At 42.8% G+C, this 20230-nt stretch overlaps 2 protein-coding genes across 3 annotated transcripts in view; one reads left to right on the top strand and one right to left on the bottom strand.

The window, feature by feature from the left end:
* Positions 1-6419, top strand: part of LOC134751068 (5-oxoprolinase) — a 30136-nt gene extending 23717 nt beyond the window's left edge. Inside the window, exons 29-30 of the mRNA XM_063686413.1 lie at positions 5127-5224; positions 5699-6419. Coding sequence (XP_063542483.1) covers positions 5127-5224; positions 5699-5845 — 245 coding nt within the window. The 3' untranslated portion in view covers positions 5846-6419. The remainder of the gene's footprint in view (positions 1-5126; positions 5225-5698) is intronic.
* Positions 1-15578, bottom strand: part of LOC134751061 (serine/threonine-protein phosphatase 2A regulatory subunit B'' subunit gamma-like) — a 198314-nt gene extending 182736 nt beyond the window's left edge. The window contains exons 1-8 of one of the 2 annotated variants that reach the window (XR_010128595.1): positions 15382-15578; positions 13727-14078; positions 12418-12589; positions 11952-12140; positions 11168-11304; positions 10122-10480; positions 9388-9515; positions 7704-8494 (exon numbers count right to left, since the gene is read on the bottom strand). Coding sequence is in view for 1 of the 2 variants with exons in the window: in XM_063686402.1 (XP_063542472.1) it covers positions 8395-8494; positions 9388-9515; positions 10267-10480; positions 11168-11304; positions 11952-12140; positions 12418-12589; positions 13727-14078; positions 15382-15520 (1431 nt within the window). In the remaining variant the exon portion in view is untranslated. Of the gene's footprint in view, positions 1-6488; positions 8495-9387; positions 9516-10121; positions 10481-11167; positions 11305-11951; positions 12141-12417; positions 12590-13726; positions 14079-15381 lie in introns of those variants that run through there. The other variant, XM_063686402.1, reaches the window with a different exon arrangement.
* Between the last annotated feature and the right edge of the window lie 4652 nt (positions 15579-20230).

Here is a 20230-nt window from a genome sequence, read left to right as displayed (position 1 = left end):
TGCCGGGGTGGCGCGGGTCGCGTCGTCGGCCACGTTGTGTGCTGTCGGTACCCATCTCCACTCGTTTTTCTTAGTGCAGTCTTCTATTTCGGCGAGTCTGTGTGCCACGAACGTCTTGAATGTGCGGGGCTCGGCGCGTATCCATGCCAGTGCCGTGCGAGAGTCACTCCAATATGTTTTCGAAGTGATTTCGAAATTGTGTTCTTCGACGACTGTTTTTGCTAGCCGTACGCCTAGGACGGCCGCCTGTAGCTCCAATCTAGGAATGGAGACCGGTTTCCTGGGTGTGACTCGACTTTTTGCGGCGGCTAGGGCTATCTTGACTGAGCCGTCGGCTCGCGTCATTCTCCAATACACTGCGGCGGCGTAGGCTTCTTCACTGGCGTCGACGAAAGTATGCAGCTCGTGTGTGGCGGCGGGCGTAGTGTCGTAGCACCTAGGTATTTTTAGGGTACCTAGGTCTCGAAGTTGTCGTAGCCATTCGCTCCAGCGTTCGTGTAGCTGCTCTGGTATCGCTTCGTCCCAGCCTGTGCTATGTTGCCACGTGTCTTGCATGATTCGCTTGGCCGGCGTAGTGATTGGTGATATGAGGCCGAGCGGGTCGAAAATTGACATAATGACGCTGAGTGCTTCTCTCTTCGTCGGAGGCCGCAGGTCGTTGATTACTTCGGGCTGCGCTCTTCTTGTATTGAGGCGAAAGCGGATACTGTCCTCATTTGTGTTCCATAGCAGGCCGAGCGTTTTTTCTATCTCGCTCCCGCCGATAGGGACAGTATTTCCCTCTCGCTCTTCGCTGCCGACGACGTTACTTATTGCTTCTTTTTCGTTCGTGGCCCATCCTCGCAACTGGAACCCGGCTTTTTTGTGCACATAGTCGACGTCTCTTGTTACTTGTCTTGCCTCTTCTATTGTGTCGAAACTTTGTAGATAGTCGTCCATGTAGTGATTTCGCTCTATCGCTCGCGCGGCTTGCGGGTACTGTGTCGCGTGTTCTTGTGCATTCCTATTTTTTATGTATAGGGCGGTGCACGGTGATGATGACGCGCCGAATATGACGGAAGTCATGCGGTACTCTTCTGGCTCTCCCTCGCGGCGATCGCCCCTCCATAGGAAGCGGAGGGCGTCCCGGTCTTCTTCTCTTATTTTTATCTGCATGAACATTTCTTTCAGGTCGGCTGAGACTGCGATGCTATGTTGTCGAAACTTCATGATGACGCCGGGTAGCGATTGTAGGAAATCTGGGCCCGTATGTAGCATGTCGTTGAGGCTGCGACCGTGTGATGTGGCCGCAGCATCGTGGACCAGTCTAATCTTCGGCTTCTCTGGATTGCAGACTGCGAAGTGAGGTAAGTACCACGTTCTGTCACTCGGGGGCGTTGTCGCGCGCTCGGCGTAGTTTGAGGTAAGTAGGTTGTTGACGCGTTCGTTATATTGTTGCTTTAGGCTTGCGTCACGATCCAGCTTCCTCTCGAGCGTGTGCAGCCGCTTGAGTGCGTCGGTGCGATTGTTAGGTATCTTCTCTGTTTCGTTGCGCCACAGTAGCCCCGTCTCGAACCGGCCATTGGGTAGGCGGCGGCTCTTTTCTTCTAGTATGCGTAGAGCTTGTTGTTCGGGATCACTACGGGGTCGCCTCGGCTCGATTGATAGAGACTCGAGGGCGAAATAATTCTTCATGGTTTCTTCTATGTTCTCGGTCGGCCCGGTACGAGTGAGATGTGCGCAGCAGTAGGCGATCGGCTTCGCCTTTGTGGTGCGACAGCCGTGAAGTACCCATCCTAGTAGGGTTCTCGACGCGACGAGTTGTCCGCGCCGGCCTTTTCTTATTTCTCGTGACACGATCAGGTCCCAGTTGTCCTGGCCGATGAGTATTTGTGGGGTTGCACCGCGGTAGGTTAACTTGTGCTTGATACCCCGGAGGTGCGCGCAGCCGTCTATTTCTTCCATGCCGATCGACTGTGTGGTGAAGCCGAGGCTGCCGACGGTGTGCGCGTTCGTTATGCGTTGTTCTTGGCTGTCGTGCTTATTCTTGATGAAGACCTCGACCCTCCTGCTCTGATTGTGCTCCATCTCTTTCCCGCCTACGCCTTGCACCCACATTGGTTCAGTGGGACCGTCTAGCCCGAGTGCGTCCGCCAGTGCTGAGTCGATGATTGTCACCGTGCTGCCTTCATCTAATAGGGCGAACGTGTCTAGTGTCGCTCGCGGGCCGCGCAGTGTTACTGGCACTATCTTCAGGTAGGCGCGGCTCGTTCGTGGTTGTGCGCAGGCGACTGTGTTCACTGCCGAGGCCACTATTTCTTCCGGTTTATGTTGTTGTGGTGGCTCGACTTGCGCAGCGGCGACTGATTGCGGCGTCTTCTCGTGATGTAGTAGGCGATGATGTCTCATGGGGCAGCCCAGGTGGCCGCAGGGCTTCGCACGACACGCGAAGCGGCGATGCTTGCTAGCGAGGCATCGGTAGCAAATGTTGTGTTTCTTCGCTACTTCCCAGCGCTCGTTCGTGTCAATTTTGATGAATTGCGGGCACGACGGCAGTTGGTGAGTAGCGTGTTCGCATAGTGGGCACGCTTGCTTCTCTTCTCTTGGCTTCTTAGTGTCGGCGGTAGCGGCGTACGTTCGCTCGGGCTTCTTTCTTGCGGTCCTCACTTCTTTGTTCTCCGTCGTATTTTCAGGCGGAGCGTAAGGCGTGCACTTGTCGGCTTCGTTGTTTAGAAAGTCGGCAATCTTCTTAAGCTCGGGCGTATCTTCTCTCGTGGCCGCGTAGTCGTACCACTTGCTTCGGAGTATAGGCGTGAGTTTATCGACCATCGACCGCAGTAGCTCTGGATTGTAGAGGTACTGAGGCTTCTTCAATATCTCGATAGTCGTGACAGTGTTTGCGATCTTGCTGGCGAATATGCACAGGTCGCGCGGGCTGTCGGTGAGTCGCGGCAGTCCCTTCATCTTCTCCAGTTCGTTGACGAGTAATGCGTCTGGCCTTCCGTATCTTCTTTCTAGTGCTTTAATGATGTCCTCGGGGTGCGGCCGGCTGATGAGGAGGGCGCTTACGGCTTCCAAGGCTACTCCCTTGAGGCTTTTTCTTATACGGGCGACGTTTTCACTTGCGGCGAAACTGGGGGCGGACTCGTTGTACGCGGCTTTAAATTGTAGCCACTCGTTGCATAGGCCACTGAATGTCGGCAGGTCTGGTATGTATTTTCTGTAGGACTTGCCGGCTTGGATGGCTTCTGTTAGGGCGGCGGTCAGCGATGACACGTCCATGGCGTGGGCGGCTCGAGGGGCCTCCGGCCGCGCGTGTTTTCTAGTGGCGCGCGGGGCCGGCACGTGTGCTTCTTCATGGGCGGGCTCTTCTTCAATCGCTGTTGGTTGTTCTGGGCGGCGGTTGAACCAATCGGCAATGCGTTGTGGAGCAAGGTCCTCTTCCTCTTCAGACTCTTCTCTTGACGAGGCGAGGTCGAGTCTTTGTTGTCTGATTCTTGCTAGTTCTGTTTCGGCTTGTACGCGCTTCAGCTCCAGCTCGGCTAACTTCTCCTTGGCCTCTAACTCCGCGAGGAGTCTCTTGCTGGAGGCCTTGGATCGGTGTGACCGAGCGGGCTTAGCGGGAACTGGCGGCGGTGGCATTAACTCGACGGAATCTCGCCCGACGAGTGTGGCGACGGTGCTAACTGCAGGCGTTGCTCTGATTCCCGACGTGTCGGCTGGGCCCCCATTCGTGCTGGTGCCGGCGATGCTGGCTTCTGTTGCAGCGCGCGTTCTTGTGGTGGTGCCCGTGCCTGACGTCTCGCCCGTGCCCGACGTCTCGCCTGTGCCTGACGTCTCGCCTGTGCGTGACGTATCGCCTGTTCGTGACGTCTCGCCTGTGCCTGACGTCTCTCCTGTACCAGATGTATCGCCGGTCTGGTCCGTGGCCTGCGTTTCATCTGACGAATTTTCTTCTCTGCCGTGGTTGCTTCTTGTTACTGCCATCTTGCTATTTTTCTTGCTTCAGAGATCCGGCTTCGACGAGGACCAAACAATGTGAGTGTTAGGCCCTAATCTTGTTGTCTTGAGATCTATCGTAGGGGTGTGGACTGTATAGGGTGCGGCATAGGCGGCAAGGATGGAGTAAAACAACTGGAGCTCTTCTTAAATCAGATGCAGGAGGGTCGAGGTCGGAGAGGTCTTCTTTTCTTCTTTTGGAGAGGTGTTTCTTGCTCGGCTGCTCGATTCGTAATGGCTTCCTATGGCCGGCGCACCGCCTTTTATTCCCTCCATATTTAAAGACCTCGTCCCCCGCGCCGCGCCGGCGCGGGCGTCTGCGCTTCGCGCATGCGCAGACCTCTCTTTCCTCGACTCTCCTACGTTTCTCTTTATTTATTAAAGTTATATATTAACAAATTACATGTTTTATTTATTTATCCTACCTATCTTATTAGATTCTATTCTATTATCACAATTTCTTATTAGAATAAGGTTGCGTATACTTTTGCCCTATTTTCTTATACAGATCTACGTAATGAAACACAATGAGGAAAATTCTTTATTTGTTATAAGCCTATCTTAATTAAATTATATTGCAATCCTAACTTTACCTAATTGGAATTCTCTTATTGGATTCCTTTAAGAGGTACAAAGTATGCTACTCATACTTTGTCCTGTTATAAAAACATACTAAATACCATTTATTTCTATACGTGACGCGACTTAAAATTATTACATGTTAAAATGACTCTAAGTTACAAAATACTATGCGCGTCGTGTACAAACTGTACATTGACACTTCACGCCAAAGCAGGTGCTTCCCTCTACAGTTCACGTACATTTTCTTGTGCATTGTAAGTTCTGCCATCTTGTGGGATACATTGTGAGCTTAAACTTGATATTTACATTTCGCATATTATGTACTGTATTCTCTGTTTTTAGGGTTACGTACCCAAAGGGTAAAAACGGGACCCTATTACTAAGACTCCACTGTCCGTCCGTCTGTCGCCAAGCTGTATCTCATGAACCGTGATAGCTAGACAGTTGAAATTTTCACAGATGATGTATTTCCGTTGCCGCTATAATAACAAATACTAAAAAGTACGGAACCCTCGGTGGGCGTCCGACTCGAACTTGGCCGGTTTTTTTTACGTATATAATTGCAGGCGGCGAACCGGGTGAGAGAGGCTTGAATTTGCTGCAGCGTGTGGACGGGCGGGTCATCAACCTTGGAGGGAAAGCTTCCGTCGAAGCGTACCCAGGGGTAATGTTCACTTTAATTTTATATATGAGCCATTTTAGGGCAAAAAGTACCACTGCATCAGTATAATAATAAAGCCTCATACTGCCTCATTTGTCAAAAACATAGTGCTGTAATTAAGGGGCTATTCCCCGTTTCAGAAAATCAAAGGTTATTTAACAACATGAATTTTGTATTCTGGGCGTTTTTGAGTTGTTCGGTATGACCTGGGCCCTACATCAAAATACTTACAATTACAATTTACAAGATTGTAAATTTAACACGTTTGTGTACCAGAAAATATAATAAGCGACAAATTCGTATTATTTATTTTTAACAAATGTGTAAATTGTAGGAATAAATCTACATTTGACATAAGCACCATGTTTTAGTGTGATTTTTTGTAGATTGTAAACTTCTATATCTGACTAAAAGTTTGATTGCCATCTTTATATTATAAACAAATCCGCACATTTCTGACCTTTACCTATATTTCAGGATAAGTATATAATGAACTCTCCTGCCGGCGGCGGCTACGGGCAGCCTTCGGATTCGCCTCCCGACGACTCCTGCGCCGAACGACGCAGCGGCTTTCTCGAGCGCGGCAGCGTTTACGAGTATAGGAGCGCACAGGAATCTGTCTAAAGGGTTTATTACACTTTGCTAAATTTAGTGACTAACAAGAGGGACGCCGCTGTACGTGAGACGCGATAAGAGATACATCCTATTGTTTCTCACGTATATCGTCGTCCCTCTTGTTAGTCACTAAATTAGGATAGTGTAATAAGCTCGTAAAATTTCACAATTGCGAAATTGTCCACTTGTATTGTAAAAATCTCGCAAAGTTTTCACAATATCGTATGGGAAAAGAAATTCCCCCTTTCCGAAATGTACTTCTCTTATTTCTCATGAAGTTTTCCATACAATTTAAAGAACATGTTCAACGTTTTAGAAACATAAACGTCGATCTATTTTAATTCAAGATGTTATACAGTTATTCTATATTTTTATATAATTGTTATTAGCTTTTTGAAAGCGAATATGAATAAAGTATAGAAACTAACTCCGTGTTTTTTAGGGTTCCGTACCCAAAGGGTAAACACGGGACCCTATTACTAATTTCTACAAGTTTTTATGTATCATTGTTATTTTAGTAATAGGTAATATAAGTATAATGCTTTTGTAATGTTAATCGTGTAATATTTTAAATAATATTAAATAATGAAGTACAATAAAATCAAAATATGCATTTAATATAAATATTCATATAATGTCAAAGATTTAATTTGTTATCACTTTCAGTTTTAATAAAGTTTTATTCCTATGTTTATACATTTTATACAAAGTTTTGTTAATGTTATTTTATATGTTTTTAGTCAATAAACAGATTATAACAAAGTTTTTGTGCTATCTTATTAAGCTAAATTTCTTAAAACCAGTTTTTGTTTATAATATTCAGACCACTCGGAATGAAATAGACCCTTTTTGTCTACCAGGGGTTCGGGGTCTCGCAACTTGTATAACATAGTACCACGTAGTACGTACCATAAATATGTTATATATCCTATTTCGTCTATTTAGTGTTCTTTCTACATCATTAATCGTGTCGCATTTTTCGAAGTATTTTTTAATTCCTTTTATCATAGAAAAATAAACTCATCCTACACTTAAAATTCGCCACAATTTTTTTTATGAGATACTTCAGCAGACACTAAAATGATCCTTTAGTCGATGTAGAATCTGCAAAATATGTAGAACCTCTTTTGGTGACATTTCAGGGTTAGCCACTAACTCGGGGATAACCGGTTAAATCCGGAGTTACCAGTACAATTTCAACCTTTGTTAACGGTTAACTCCGAGTTAGTGGCTAACCCTGGATGGTGCAAGTGGGCCTTAGATTGCGTATTTCCTCCTGAACCTCTTCTGACTATGTAGAGAAGGTGTAAAAACTTTTTAGATGATGTAAGACTTTCTTAGATGGTCTAAATCCTCTCTCAAATACTTAGAACCTCTTTAAAAAACGTATAATCTCTTTAGAAGATCCTTTAAATCATAGACATAGTATATACTAAGTAGTTATAGACGCGCCACCGAGCGACCGGGGGTAAGAGAAAGAATATACATATACAATTTGGGCAGCAAAGGATTTTTTAATACAGTTGCTCAAAAAGTGCTACTTTTCGTGGCTGTTTAGCGTGCGGAAAGTTGGTTTTCGCGAACTAGTGCTTTTTACTTTTCCAATTTTTTAAAATTTTTACTTGTTCCAATTCATGACTACTTATTGATGAGTGTTAATATTAGTTTCCTTTAAACGTCGTAATCAACATAAAAACCTACTGTTAATGTAAGAATACGAAAAATATGCATATTTCATATTTTATTACTTACCTCTTCATCATTATAAGTATTATAACACGTTTATTTTTTAATGTTGAAAAACCGTTCTTAATAAGTTGTCTGAATGGAACGGAACGCCTGTCAAAGAAGAGGCGTATTTTCTTACTGCAAGAATGTATTAAGTTTCCAAAGGCAACATTCGACATTGTTTTTATAAATATACGATACACAAATAATCGTAAATAACGATATTTAGGTAATAATAGTACAATGTTTTAATATTTACAATTGTTTCTAGAAAACTATAGAACATGCATTAGAAAAAAAAAACTTTCATTGAAGTGGGTTCAATAATAATAACAAAATCTATTCTAGTCGAATAAAAGCTAGAAAAACACTTCTTCATAATGTCAATGTCAATGATGTCACAGAATTAATAATATAAAAGTTTCGAATTCCGTTCCTTACTTGTTGCTTTTCTTATTTTTTCGCAACTGTATTAAAAAACGTCGTTCGATACACGTGCGGAAATGTCATTCTTCACTCGTCCCGAGTCTTCGTCGATATCTCGGTACTCGTGAAGTAATGACATACTTTCCGCACTAGCATCGAAATGTACTATTTCTCTTTCACTCTTATAAATTTCGGCATTTCGCCATCGCCTACCTATGATGCCACCCGGTCGGTTATAAGGACAAAGCATGACACTATTTTCTCTTTCCTCTTACAGGAATCGCAATAAGACTTTTCTCTATGAAAGAGTGTCAGGCCCTTGGTTTAAACAGTGTTGAGAGTAGATGTGTCTAGATGAGGTAGAACCTGTTCTGGTCTTGCGCGGGGTGCGCGACGGCGTCCGGTCAGGAGTGGTCGGGCGCGGCGGCCAGCGCCTCGCGGTTCTCGTAGGCCCAGAACCCGTGCAGCTCCAGCAAGATGGACACCGCCGTGTGACCGTGACCGCTGCCATCATAACAATTACATTTAGAGCCAGTTGCACCAACCATACTTAACAAACCGATCAACATCACTCAACCGAGTACTATGAAAATTCCTATTCAATAAAATTTAGCGAACGCTTTAACGGTGACAGACGGTTTGGTGCAACCGACCCTTAAACTTTCACGATTTCTACACATAATTAAATTGTAAAACCCTCTTTGTTTAATAGATTCTGTTCTAATACATGTCAAAATCAATACATAAAAACAACTTAAACAACTTATTTAAGTCGCGTAAGTTGTAAGATTTACCTAGGTAAGGTAGATTAGGTAAATTTTAAAACTTAAATACGCGATTAAGTCTCGTTTTACAATTTAATAGTAACAACAAGGTCCTATTAAATTACGTGATCTAGGAATTATACAGGGTGGCTAAAAAATAAGTGCATTCCCGTACTCCCGTAGCCAGAGAGGTTTGGGGATTATACTGAGCAAGTTTTACTATGGGAAATCGCGAACAAAAAAAATTACCCTCCCATAGAAAATGGACCAGCCAAATTTATTTTCGCGATTTCGTGGTTGGTCCCATAGTAAAAATAGCTCAGTATAATTCCAAAACCTCCTTGGCACTGGCAACGGTAATGCACTTATTTTTGAGCCACTGTGTATAAACAGCAATGGGAAATATGGAAAAATGACGAAAATCTAAGAGCGATGGTTACATCTCATGCAATGTTAGGCGATTATCAATTTGCGTCGCATAAGTAAATCACATCAGTTTGATAACCGCCCTAGGAATGACTGGAGTTACCACCTCGTTAAGTTGGCTAAGAACCCGGAACAAGCGTACTCGAAGGGCTATGCTCAGCAGTGGGCAACGATCAAACGCTGGAATGATATGAAAAGGATACAAACCTGCGGATGAGGTCTTGCAGGGTGATGCGCGAGGGGTGCTCGGGGCGGATCATGTCGAAGATCTCGTCCTTCACGTCCTCGAAGTTGACCGGCTCCGCGCCGTGCGCCACCATCTGCTCCTGGATGGCCTGCGCAGAGAATAGTTACCACTGTTATACCGTTTTTCCATCGAGACAGACTACTGACCTTATGTCTGAGTATTTACTACATGAGTTATGTAACATAACGTGGACGCTGCGTTATTTGTGGTGGGAGACTGGATTTTAAAACTTTGATAGTATCCAATAAATTTCCGGTTGAGTTTTTGGTTTCTGGTAATGTAAATGAGGTATCAATGAATTATATTATATGGCATTGCGGCGTCACAAATTGTTGTTTAACTTGGTCTATTAAATTCAATGAGTTAAAAACGTTTGTATTTTTCCAACACAAAAGGAAAAAAGACCTTGCTGACTAGTAGAATTGACTAGAGATATTTTTTTTTCTTTTTTTTTTTATACTACGTCGGTGGCAAACAAGCATACGGCCCGCCTGATGTTAAGCAGTCTCCGTAGCTTATGTACGTCTGCAACTCCAATTACAATTTTCCAATTTGCAATTTATTTATATATTGTCCACCACTTGTGAATTGCCCATAAATACACAATGAGCACTAAAAGAGTCCAGGGGAAGGTCAGCCCAGGATTATTGTGCATGGAGAATTTTATCAAAATGAAGGAAGCGAAAGACGGTACCTTGAAGAAGTAGTTGAGCGTGAACTTGTCCAGGTAGCCCTGCGAGTTGATGTCCAGCAGGCGGAACAGGTAGGCGAGCGCGGCGGGCTGCCTCCTGTTCTCTAGAGCTAGGACTAGTTCCAGGTAGGTCTTGTAGTCATCTAACCTTGAAGAAGTAGTTGAGCGTGAACTTGTCCAGGTAGCCCTGCGAGTTGATGTCCAGCAGGCGGAACAGGTAGGCGAGCGCGGCGGGCTGCCTCCTGTTCTCAAGAGCTAGCACTAGTTCCAGGTAGGTCTTGTAGTCCATCTCGCCGTCGTAGGTGAGGCACTGCTGAAACACGCGCTGGAGGAACGCGCGGGTCAGGGTGCCGGAGCCGTAGCTATAGGAATAGGACACATAAAGCTTAGATATTTCGTTTGTACAAGTTGTTTGTCAGTAATATGACTAAGAAAAATCGGCCAAGTGCGAGTCGGACTCGCGCACGAAGGGTTCCGTATCATCATCTGTGAAAATTTTAACTATCACGTCTAGCTATCACGGTTCATGAGAATCAAGTTTTTAAATTTTAATGTGTTAATTAAATACTTATGTATCTAATAATGCCCATGTAAACAAAAAACCGGCCAAGTGCGAGTCGGACTCGCGCACCGAGGGTTCCGTACTTTTTAGTATTTGTTGTTATAGCGGCAACCGAAATGCATCATCTCAATCATCTGTGAAAATTTCAACTGTCTAGCTATCACGGATCACGGTTCATGAGATACAGCCTGGTGACAGACAGACAGACGGACATCGGAGTCTTAGCAATAGGGTCCAGTTTTTACCCTTTGGGTACGGAACGCTAAAAAGTAAAAAAATCAACATGGTTTTTGAAAAAACGATTTTTCTTTGCTTAGGGGGTCTTAAACACGAAATCAGTAATCTAAGAGTTGATTTACCCATTTGTGATCGTGTGATCATAGTTATTTAGAACTCTTCATGTACAGATGGTGGATGAACAAAGCTGATTAAAATATCATATCAAGTTTAGAAGTCATAGAGAAGATAAATCTATGTGCTACCTTACCCAGCCAGCTCGGAGATGGACAGCATGCCGTTGTGGTCGCGGTCCAGGTTGAGGTATTGTCCGTACACGCGCAGGGCGGAGGCGGCGCTGAACCAGTTCTGCTCCTGAAGCTCCATCGGCAGGTCTTCCTCGCGCAACTATAACGACATTCTTGTTATGGTGATTCGGTATCTATATCTACTTGAGATCACAGAATAAATAATAGTACTAGTTACAGAAGATTCACTCTCTAACAAAACGCGTCTATTACGACAGATATGACCGCTAGGTGGCGCATGCGCGAACAGGCGTCCGTTCCGTAGCGGTGCGCGGCAATTACTACGGCTAGACCTCATAACTAGGGGCGGCCGCGTGTACTTGTAGCGGCGCGACGAAATCGCGGAGTGAGACACGCCTGTTGATATGCGGGCGCATTGGGGTGAAAATAAGTAGAATACGTTTGTTCAAAGGTACGGCGAATGCTGATTTGAGGAAAAGGAAAATTCAACATACTCAAAAGGAAATAGTAAACCTGACTAAGTACTAATTATTTACTCGATTGCACTCCTACAATCTAATGGAATTAAAAGTCAATTCTACTCTTTAAAATCCGTTAAAAAGTTTGGTCCACCGATTCTACAGTCTACACATTGTGGACTATAAACGTCCCATTTCTTCGTTAGAAGAAAACACCCTTTTGTAGTGTAGGATGTAATAAGACAAAATGGGCGAATGTTGAGCAAAAAGGAGAGCTACTTTCAACAAAATGCTAACTAATAATAGAGCAGAAAAGTCCTTGTCTTACTTCGAGTAAATCGTCCAGGAATGAGCAGGACAGCACGTCCCGGATCCTCACGCGGCCCACACGCAGCGGGTCCAGGAAGAACAGGAACTTGCGCGCCGCCGTGCACACATAGAATGAGCTGAACGAGGAGTCTAGACCATCTAGTGCTGCTAAAGATGGGACTAGCTCGGCGATGTAGCTCTCCAGATCCTGGGACAGACATCAAATCAAATCGATACGAACACGATTTTCGACTCCATCACGGAGGTCACAGTTTTAAATGTAAAAAATCATAGTGAGAATTGTTTGGAAGTTCGGTGTTCACTATTTAGGTTCACGGTTTAAGTGTTCGGTCACACATGTTCGGTGAGGTAGCCCTGCCCGATGACGTCGTAGAGCGAGAGGCCGATACGCGTCTGTCGCAGCCACACTTTACATCACGTAGTTGAATATACTTTCACAGTGAAGTACAGTATATATTACTCACATGCTCGGTGAGGTAGCCCTGCCCGGTGACGTCGTAGAGCGAGAGGCCGATACGTGTCTGTTGCAGCCACACGCGCCGCATCACATAGTTGAAGAGCGACACGCCCCGCACCCGCCCCGTGCCGCCCTCCGCCGCCTGCAGCCGCCCGAATACTTCCGCTGTGAAGTATGGCCTGCGAAATCAAGATCTTGTTTATTAAAATCACAAAAACGCTAAACTAATGTTCCGGATTTCTTTGTGTGGGGATACTATAAGCAAGAAGTGTACAGAACCAGACCTCGCAACAAGGACGAATTAAATGCATCCATCGTCAGAGTTATCGAAGCTAAACAGTAAGCGACGTTACGATGCCGCGCCGCGATGAACAACGTTTTAGTCCGATGCAGAGCTTGCTGATCTTTCCCGTTCTTTCTTGCGAAATGTGACAGAGACAGCGGCAAATCGATGGAACGGCCTTAAAGAGCGTGGTGGACATTTAATTTTTCAATAGTAATGTTTAAATAATAAATTCCTTAATGTATTTAAACGGATTTATTCATTAGCGACAAGTTAATTATTTTATTTTATTTTAATGTTAAGCAAAATTTGTGTAGCAACATTCATGCGTCAGCCTGCATGTATAGGTAATTTTGCTGTCATATCTATTGTGACTTATATTGACCGGGATATAGACCGTGATTACCTTGTTGTATTATCGGACCAACAAGTGTGAATGCGACCGATGGTAACGTTGAAAGCGAACGCAGCCGACGCGCAAGAATGAGGGTAGACAGAGCGCTGTCTACACAACTTTGACACCCACCCGCTATCTTCAGTCACCCGTGAACATGATGCATGTAACTGCGTCGAAATATCGGGAACTCATAAATAATACAAAAGGGGGTTGGACTAAAGCAAAGGGGGTGCCGACACTTAGAAATTATTATCGTAGAGAATACGCTAAAATAAGCATGTTTTGTAGGAAAACCTTTTTTCTAAAATCAAAAATGGCCGAGATATTTGACCCGCAAGTTGAAACCACTACTTGACAAATTAAAATCAATCATTTGGAACAGTAAATTTAAGTAACAGAGACAAGATAGGTGCGACGACGAGCGAAGCGAGGAGGAGTGTGTTAGGTTGACCGCGATGATCGCGATCAAACAGAGCGCGAAGCCGAGCGAGCGAAGCGAGCGTGCCGCGGAAGTCTTTTTTTGCACCCCCTTTGCTTTAGGCCAACCCAAAAGGTTAATCACTGTCTATATCCCGGTCAATATAAGTCTAGTGAAACTAACCGTGAATCATTCAAAACTCTAATATGTGATCATACCTGTACTTGGGCCCAGCCTCATCCCTGATCTTTTTAAACTGAAAGTAGTCTATCATCAGCTCATCATTGTTAGATGTGCTGTAGCTTCCGTTAGACTTCTCCAACAGACTCCAGAGGTGCTTCAGCTCACTGTTGTCCAATAACTCCTTACTTTTCTTCTGTAGGAACTGTGCCCGAGTCTCCTCTCTTAGCTTTTGAGCCAACACCTCATCGGGACGAGGGAGTTTGTAGTAAAACTTAGGTATTTTCTTGTAAGACTCTTCGTCTCCTTCTATTTTCAGCTTGTATAGCTGTTTGAAAGTTTCTATTTCTATTTTTCTACTTTCCTCCTTAGTGATGCTGGTGTTTGTGTCTGTAATAGTTGTACCACACTTAATACACAAAGGAGTTCTAATAGCTTGAGTCAAAAACAAAACACCAAGCCTATGAGTTGTCATATGTTGTAATAAGGTCAGTGTGGAGAAAACCGTATATAAGAGAAGTCCGTCTACAAGCTCTTTTGTCGCTTGTAACACATTTAATGTCGAAAACCCGACTATCAGGTATTTTATGGTTTCGTTCCCAGGCCGGACAACCCGATAGTCGGGATTGTTGAACTACAGGTTTACTACTCTATTGTTGAATTACTAAATTTTTGTGACCTGGCGCAGATGTCTTGTGTGGCTGGTTGGCAATGAATGTGTTACGCCTTGCGTTTGTAGACATACTCCACCTACAGAGGATTGGTAGAGCAGTAGTGAAGCTCCTTTCTGACCGTGTCTGAACGACGTATGTATGTAGATATGAGAATTCCTGGTTATGGTCTGCCCAATACCGTCTTTACCATAAGGACACATGGGGCCAATGCCCAGGGCCCCCGTCGCCAGGGGGCCCCAAAGGACAGACAAGTATATTAAACATATTAATAACGGGTCGAGGATTGGGGGTTTCGACTTAAAATACGCGAGTGACCCGTTATTAATATGTTTAATATGTCTGAGTCTCACGGAAGTTTTGTTATTAAGACAGACAGTATATTTGACTACCCCTAATAAATAGAAGATCATAGTAGAGAAATGTTAGTTTCATTCGCTTTTTTTCTTTCCAGAAGGGCCCCTTCTTCCTCGCCAAAGGGCCCCAGCATAGCTTAAGACGGCCTTGGGTCTGTAAGTTTTCTATGCTGGTCTTCCCCCATTAACCTTATTTGAATCTCGAAGAATCTTGAGACAAGAGGCAATGATAAGTTTCATCAATAAGATAAACAATTTGAAGGCTTTGTTGTTGTAAGTAGTTTGACTGTAAACTAATTGTAGCAGTCAATGAAATAAGCATTAAAATATACAGAAAGGGAAAGGTGGGAAAAATGGTCATCAGCAAATCAAACAATAATGATTCAATTTTATTAATATTATTGTCTTATGATTTATTTATGCATTATGTATAAATAAAACATAAGACAATAAAATTGAATCATTATTGTTTACAGTAAATCCAATGAAATAAAAGGCCTGTATTTAGCTTAACTTTCACCTTTATTCTGGTGAGTTTAGAAGTGCAGTTGCCAATTAAGTAGTAACACAGATATAGTGACATAGGATTTCAGTTTGATTTAATAAAAGTTGTACTATTTAGTAACGCGTCTGTTAAGAACGGAATAATAAACCATAAGCTCTTACCGTCCAACTTTTTGATGTACTTCCGTAAGCGATCTTTTAGCATGTTGTTAACTTTGATTTGTGCTTCGTCCAAAGGTTTCTCGACCGTCTGTGTGTTTTTAGAGTCATCATTATCACTCTTACTGTCTTTATCGGACATTTTGTATGCAATTTTATCGTGTCTGCAGAACTAATTCAGAAGTAAATAAATAAATGCACATACAAAGGTGCTTAACTAATAACTAACCAAACTGTCAGTCTGTCATGTGTCAATGTCAAACGCGTTTCGTTACACGATTTACTTACATAAAAAAGCAACCAACTGATTAATAAAATCTTATAATCATAGCTTAAAAATAATAAATAATACTCAGGATATGATATGAATTACAACTGTTAAAAGAACAGTGTTATTTTTACTGTTAAAAGGACATAAATTAAATACGTATACTAATGTAGAGCAGTAATTCAATTTCTTAAAAAAAATCGTGTAGCGGAACGTTTAGGAAAATTTTATACTTCTATTAGGCAACAGATGGCGCTAGTAAACTTTTAAAATCTAATATCGCATGGCTCATTGCTCCTTGTAAAAAATATTTTAATACAAGCTTATCTAACGGTACTTTCTTTATCGTATCCACTTAAGCTTACTGACATTTAAGTCAATCCCAAAACCGGAAGTGGGTTTAAATCAGCTTGCAAGATTCCGTTACGTAACACTTTGGTAACACTGTTTAGCAAAAGTTAACTTAAGTTCTGTAAAAAATGTAGAGCATGATTAAGAAGCTACAGTTTTTTTTAATCTGCGGATATACCTAAATGTGTATGTAAAATTTACGTAGGTACTTAATTATGGTGGGTATTTAAAAAGTAATAAATATGAGCCTCGGTAGAAAGTATCATTTTGTACCATTTGGATTTGAAACTCTACGTCCATGGGGTCCCAGCGCGCACAAGTTGTTTGCTGAAATTGCGAAGCGTCTGGTTGACGTAACTGGTGACCGAAGAGCTGGCGGCTTCCTCGCACAACGTATCAGCATTGCAATAGGGACCGTGCGCGTTGGAGGGTCTGCCATCTTGTGGCCTGAATCGGAACCATAAACACGTACATCACATGTACATTGACACTTCACGCCAAAGCAAGTGCTGCCATCTTGTGGGCTACTTTGGAAGCATAAACTACACATTTACGCCTCGCGCCAAAAATCTGACGTCTCCTAGCTGTGCTGCCCCCTACAGTTTATGCACGCTCCCTATACAGCGAGGAAATGCCGCCAGCAACCTTGGTACAATGGCTTAAGGGCCTAATTTAGATTTAAGCTAGTTATTAATTTCGTTTAGTAGTACCAAAGATAGATATAACTCCGTAATAGATGGATACAGTCTAAGGAAAAAACGTGCCTCGAAAATCACGAAAATTTGATTCTCGATCAGATGGCGCCACTAGTTTTGGCCTACACTCGTATAGAGGGCGTTGACTGTTTCGTTTGTTATTTATAATTTTAACGCATACCAGTGAAAGAACATGGGTCAAAATCATATAAAAATAATAAATGCAAATAAAAAAATCATTTATCCATATTTAAATACATTTTATCGTATTTTTATAAATATTTATTTTTAGTTTTAAAGTGTGTCGACAGATGGCAGTGAATTTATTGGGGTTACAAAATTTACTATGACAGTACCGCTCTAGTATAAGTTACTCTATGGTAGTACCACAGTATATATCTTGTAATTCTTGTATGTAAATAAATGACTCATTCATCTTAAAAAAAATGGCTGGTTTATTTAAAAAAAACCAGCCAAGTGCGAGTCGGACTCGCGCACGAAGGGTTCCATACCAATACGCAAAAAAACGGCAAAAAAATCAAGTTTGTTGTATGGGAGCCCCACTTAAATATTTATTTTATTCTGTTTATAGTATTTGTTGTTATAGCGGCAACAGAAATACATCATCTGTGAAATTTCAACTGTCTAGCTATCACGGTTCATGAGATACAACCTGGTGACAGACGGACAGACAGACAGACGGACGGACAGCGGAGTCTTAGTAATAGGGTCCCGTTTTTACCCTTTGGGTACGGAACCCTAAAAATGTAGAGCATGATTAAGAAGCTACAGATTTTTTGATACTGCGGATATACCTAAATGTGTATGTTATGTTTGCGTAAGTTAACTCAGCTCATGATCTCTATCAACATTTTCTAATTCTCCCACATCAACCGCTTACAACGTAAGCTATAAATCCAATAATTTAATAAGGCTCGGATTACAACTAGTAATCAAGTAACAATAACCGCTGTTTTGCAGCAATCTGCCTATTAGCGGCCTAATACTACACAACGACGCGTTAAATGCGAGAGAAACCCCTTTGCGAGCGCACACCTAAATTGTATGGATATGCTAACAGCAATATAGATAACCTACATCTGTCGGATAGATAAGTCGTTGAAGCACTGAATGTTCAATTCAGTAGCTTAAACAACGCCATTATTATCCCTCTTGTATTTTCTATTAAGGAATTAGAGTAAAACTTTCGCATTTATAATATTAGTAGTAGTACCAAGACGCCACTTCGCTGTCCATAAAATTAAGTGAAAATTAATCATTAAATGATTTGGAGGCTATTAAATTGGCAAATCAACTTTTTCGCCTCGGTCACTTTAAATACTGGTTTTATGGCATTTATATTAACGAAACATACATTGTGGCACTTATTAGCTCTTTCCCCAATGCGCCATCTACCTACCGTAATATAACATGGTACAAGAGCTTCGAATCAGAAATGAGGAGATCCGCAGAACTAAATTTGTCGACATAGCTCAGAGAATTGCCAGACTTAAGTGGCAGTGGGCGGGCCACTCATTGCCCGCAGAATCGATGGCCGATGGGTCAGAAAGGTTCTCGAGTGGCGACCACGTCCCGGAAGACGCAGCGTGGGAAGGCCCCAGACTAGATGGACCGACGATCTGGTTAAAGTCGCGGGAGACCGTTGGTAGACGGCAGCGAATGACCGTTCGTTGTGGAGATCATTGGGGGAGGGCGTTGTCCAGCAGTGGACGTCTTTCTGCTGAGATGATGATGATGATGATGATGAAGAGTTCTTCTAACAAACTCTGTTACTATTGTTGCCTTGCTGACGGGACAGAATAAAGTAAAAAATAAGTAAAGTAAATATAATTCATGGTACACAAAGATTTAGGATAAAACAAAAATTATCTGGTCTTAAAACTAAGACAATTTTGTACATTTAAGCATTTACAATGAAGGTTGTATCGGTTCCTACACTAGGCGTAGCCGGTCACGTAGGTAACCAATTTAGATACGAAATATCTGTGACATGATTTGTACGAAATGCTAATAAGACACTTTACTTATGAAATTGCTAATGAGTAGGTAATCACAATAATACTATAGTTATTAACATACAACAAGAAATAGATGATTCACCCACATACAAGTACCTACCTACACGGAGCTTAGTATTTTCTTGTCTCATCTAGAATCCTTATGTCCCAAGCGGCATGGTGTGATATACCTGCAGAGCTCGTGGTTTTATGACGCTTTCTGAACACCCTTCAATCCTCGGTTTCACTTAGGTTTTAACAAATGCCTTGCAAGCCTGGCATTTCGCTTTTCTTTACTAAATCACGCTAATGAGACAGATATATTTATGTTGGCGACAACATACTATATAGGTAGATACCCTATTTAAGCGAGTGTCGATGGTGATGCAGTCGTTGGATACTTTAATTAGCCCAAAGTAATTTAAAGGTGGAGTCCGATCCGACCAGGCTAACTCTGCATGACATTTGGAATGACAGTGTGGTACATCATTAATGTGAAAATAAGTACCTTAAAACCTTAAGATTGTATGGAGTTGGTTGCAATAGCGTTTTACTAATTAAGTACTATGTCAGAACTCTCTGAAATGCACTGTGTAGACAGTGGGAACTAATTCATTTCCCTTGCTTAATAAATTAAAGCAATATCGTGTACCTAACTGAGGCCGTAAAACACTTCAAGTGTGATGAAGAAGGAAGATAAATAGTACATTATGATACAAGTGTGCTAAGTTGGTCATTACACACGAGGCGATATTGTGCGCGCGAGCTGTAAGCGAGCGCGCAATAAGAAAGCCGATGTATGTAATGACCAATGCACACGCGTTTCATACGACGTTTTTCACCACACTTGCGAGAAAAAAAAGAAACTCATATTAATCAAATTTTAATAGTTAAAACAGTTAGTATTGTGTGTTTCATCTGTCATACTGCCGGCCGGCCCTCGCCCCGGCCGCGGCGGACGGGCCGACCGGGCCGCGCACCGCGCAGGCGGTCGGGCGCGCCCGTGCCCGCCAGTCTGACCAATTAAAGGAGGCTCCCTTTCCATGCATATTATTAGCAATCAGTTACCTTCTTAACTCAGTCGGATAATATAATGAAAAAGCACGAGTGGAATAATACACTGAAAGAGCACGCGTGTTTAATATCTAGGATTATGAGCCAAAAATCGGTGGAATAAAAACGTCGTTGTGAGCAAGTGTGTTGAAAAAACTGTTATAAACTACGACAATGAAGTCGAGATCGGGTTAATGAAAATGGTTTTTAAATAGTAGTATAATTTAGTAGACATCTAATAAAATTGAAATATTGACAGACACGTGCATAGTTTACCTCTAAGGCACGGAACTCTAAAAAGCTAATACTCGTAAATCTACAAATGCCTGCAGTTCTGCAGCAAGCTGCTAATAATTAGTCTTCGGGGAACCAAACGCGAGCACAATTCATTACTGCTCTACAACAATAAATTTAGTGTTCCAGTTGTTAGTCGTTGGATTCAAACATTCTAACGCCACTTTCAATCC

This window comes from Cydia strobilella, chromosome 21 (genome assembly GCF_947568885.1).
Source record: "Cydia strobilella chromosome 21, ilCydStro3.1, whole genome shotgun sequence".
Taxonomy (NCBI): Eukaryota; Metazoa; Arthropoda; class Insecta; order Lepidoptera; family Tortricidae; genus Cydia; species Cydia strobilella.
The sequence above is the reverse complement of the archived record's forward strand: the minus strand, read 5'-3'. Positions and strand labels throughout refer to the sequence as shown.